The sequence below is a fragment of the Sinocyclocheilus grahami genome, unplaced genomic scaffold (assembly GCF_001515645.1).
Source record: "Sinocyclocheilus grahami isolate Dianchi unplaced genomic scaffold, SAMN03320097.WGS_v1.1 scaffold1167.1, whole genome shotgun sequence".
Taxonomy (NCBI): Eukaryota; Metazoa; Chordata; class Actinopteri; order Cypriniformes; family Cyprinidae; genus Sinocyclocheilus; species Sinocyclocheilus grahami.
In genome coordinates this window covers 35,625-39,338 of record NW_015506346.1, presented here as the reverse complement: position 1 = coordinate 39,338, position 3,714 = coordinate 35,625, and the positions used below count along the sequence as shown (strand labels likewise).

The 3,714-nt window shown below is 33.0% G+C and overlaps 1 protein-coding gene across 1 annotated transcript in view; it reads right to left on the bottom strand.

Moving 5' to 3' along the window:
* Positions 1-3,065: 3,065 nt before the first annotated feature.
* LOC107567543 (CD209 antigen-like protein D) overlaps positions 3,066-3,714 on the bottom strand; it is a 2,144-nt gene continuing 1,495 nt past the window's right edge. The window contains exons 5-6 of the mRNA XM_016253231.1: positions 3,467-3,573; positions 3,066-3,355 (exon numbers count right to left, since the gene is read on the bottom strand). Coding sequence (XP_016108717.1) covers positions 3,226-3,355; positions 3,467-3,573 — 237 coding nt within the window. The 3' untranslated portion in view covers positions 3,066-3,225. The remainder of the gene's footprint in view (positions 3,356-3,466; positions 3,574-3,714) is intronic.

Sequence of the window (3,714 nt, the reverse complement as noted above, 5' to 3'; positions counted from 1 at the left end):
TCCCCGACTGTGTCGTCTGAACACTTGCCTCTTTAAAATACCTTCTCAGCTAAAGGAATTCAGGAGATTAGAGGAGAGTTTATTTCAGCTTAAAGCAACATTTCACCCAAAAATGAGAAGGCTAAAGATCCAGATCAACGTCAAGGGTGATTAAATGGCAAAAGTGTTGTTTTTGGTGAACTGTTCCTTTGTGTATGCTCAGCAGTTTTCAATTGTATTTGTTTTTTTTCACTTGAAATGAGCATTTACAGAAAGTTTTCTCTTTTTAAAGTGCCATGACAGCCATTTTGCATAATGCACAACAGATGGAAGTTCATTAACACACTTCTCAGTAGTCAACAGCCAGCTCATCTGAAAAATATCAATATATTGGTCTCTGCTCAGTCATCATTCACATTTTTATAAGGATGTTTTTTTTCCCTCATTCAAAAAAACGTACACCACCTTTTGAACCTTTTGATTTGAGAGAAATTGAGGAACTGACAGTCATGACTAGTATAAAAATTGTATATAGTGTACGTAGTTTAAATGTTATATTTTATTATGTATCTCCATATTTTAAGATGAATACACTTGCATCTTTGCACTGAAAACAAAACAAGTAAATGATGGAAGGATGGTAAAACTTTTCTAGTCAGTTTAATGTGACCTTCATATAACAACATGGAAAACAAAAAAAATCTGATGACATCAAAGGAAACATGAAGAAACACCAATAACACTTTCCACTTCTTCCCATTGCTTTAACACTAGAACTACCGGAATTCTATAACTACTAGAATGGCCATAGCGGTCATTCTGACTGTTCATACTAAACTGAACTGAATGCCATTTTTGTCGTATCATATTTACATTCTAAGCTTCTTTTGAGGTTTTACAATGAAGCTTTGAATGTCTGTTGTCATATTTTATGATGTCATCACCCTAAAAAATAAGATATTTTTTGTAATATATAATTGTGTAAGAGCTATGTAGACCGCTCCAGAATGTGCGTGTCTCGCTTTGTGTCCGGCAAGCGGGAGAGCAAAAGTTTTTCACCGCAGTGAAATTGTTGTATTTGAAAGTCTAAATGCCTACAAATATGAACTGAAGCAGAATATTTCTGTAGATAAAACATGTTGTGAATTTTGGAAATGATTACATACATCTTTTTTCAATGCATTTTTACTTTTGTACTTTACAATGCTCTGGAGTTATTGGAAATGTTTGGATCAGATGAATTAGTTGCTTCTATGCAGCAACCACTGGAATCATGATCCATGAATAAATGGATATGTTATGATAGTATAGGTAATAATAAACATTGCCACTGTCGCTAAAAAAAGCCTAATTAGTTTGTTTTATTTCACAGTATCAGTCTTGTCCTATATGCATTAGCTATAGTGTTACACTAGCATAAAAAATAATAACATAACGTTGAAGTAGATTATTATTGATAACAGCCAGGCTATAGTCTTCCAGCCTAACATAGCCTACCTGGAACCGTGGCAGATTGAATAACAGCAGTTGTTGTATTGGAGGTGTCCACCCGGCTTTTTTTACAAACAGGAATTTTAGCTTAGCAATAGAATATAAAAACAACTAGAACAAAATTTGTTAGGCAACAGTGATGTGCATTTTCATCCGTGGGAAAAAGTCGCAAATGCAGAAATTATACGCCGTCTGTAATGCGAACGGTCAATCTGACCGCTTTGGCCATTCAAGGTAGAAATACTCAGAACTCTTTTGTGTTTTGTAATTTTAGTAAAATAACAATGTTATAATAAAATATACACACATTTAGGAAAAGTCAGGATATTATAGTTATATGGGTTTTATTTCAACAAAGTTATTACATTTTAAAATTTTAAAAACGGTCAAAATGACTGCCTTGGTAGTTCTAGTGTTAAGAGAGAGCCCATTCCTGCTTTAAAATGATAACCAGTGCATTTTGAATTCATCCTCAGTTGAACAGAGTCTTATTTAACTGAGACAGCATCTCTTCTTGAACAAGAAACACATGCAATTACACATGGAGGTGTATAAGATACTTTTTTGTGGTTACAAGTCTACACGAGTGTACATGATTTGCAACACATTACAAAGAGTACTTTTTTCAGTATAACATTTGAATGTAGAAGAAATTACAAAGAGTGCACATTTAAGGAAAACCTTTGACATGTTTTGCTACAAATGATTTCTGTTTCTGTCACTAGCACTGAACATCAAACAATCATAATTAGTGTAATAACTGCTCAAAACAAACATTTCCTTGACATCTAGTGCAATATTTTTTGGTTTGTAATTTTGGGTCTGTAAAGCACTTTGGTCAACTTGTGTTGTTTTTAAACGTGCTATAGAAATAAACTATTGATTGATTGATATTAGCATTATCAAGATATTTAAATCAAATCAGGTGATGTCTCTGTGGAAATAAACTTTGAACATACCCCACAGTAATTTTCTGTTCATCTCCTATGTCTCAGCAATAGTTCTGTTAACATAAGTAACATAAGTACTCTCAGATATATATTCAAATTGGTAAAAATATGTTGTTCTGTTTGGTTCTGTTCAGGTTCATTTCACTGCTTTTATTTCTTGTACCTTTGAGGCTCTGCTACTATGGTTAAATTTGACTATTGACTACATATTTTGATTGTCAAAATCATTAGTTAAAGATTAGATGTTAAACCTTAAAAAAATAAAAATAAACAATGCAATCCCTATTCTGATCTTATTACACAGTTCAGTCTAGGAAACAGAATTTTATCTTTACTTGCTATCAAGTACACTCATGACACAGCACTATTGTTTTATGCATATCAAATATTTATAAAACATATTTATCAAACTTTGTGTACAAGTGATATACTATTATATATATTTACTTCTCGTATTCCATCTTTCAAAATCACTCTTTTTGTGAACTGACGGACAGTCATAATAATTAATGTAATAACTGCTCAAAACAAACATTGAAGCAGTTAATTTACTGTTTACCCTTAATTACCCTTTTTTATGTCCATTATAAAAGTCTATAATAAAAATGAAAAAAAAAAACATTTGCTTCGTTCAAAGTGTGTTTTTGCACTTTCACTTCACTGTTTGGTGTTGTAAATGATTCTATTCTGTATGGAGGAAAAAAACTATGTTCTAGCAGTTGCAGTTCCTTTAAATAATGCTGTTCTTAGGGGAAAATGTACCCATGTGTATTTTAGTACATGAACCTGCAGTTCATGTGATGACTTATTTTAAAATGCTCTTTTCACAGATCCATAGAAAAAGATCACTACATGGATAATCAGCCCATTCTGGTAAATAAGTCAGAGCACAGTTCTCTCCTCTATGTCCATTGGGTTCTCGAGGATCCCAGAACCTGTATCAACATATCAGCATTAGATGTTCAGTGCTGCTTTCTGTGTGATATGATACTGACTGTGAGAATCATTTATTGCGTAATAAGCAGTTAAGTTCAGTGATTTCTCACCCAGTGGTCAGTGTGCTGCCATCAACCCATTTCCATCTGCCCTCCACATCAATGTCAGTCAGACCAATCCAGACATTAGCATTAGCAGATATTTTCTGTACAAAATCCTGAGAAAATGGAAAAAATAACACATTTATATGATAATGTATAACAGTTTTCTTCCACTAGACTATATTTATAAAATGAGTTTCACTCACTTGTTCCTCTCTGTTGTTTATGATGATCAGATCTGCTCCTCTCTCCATACA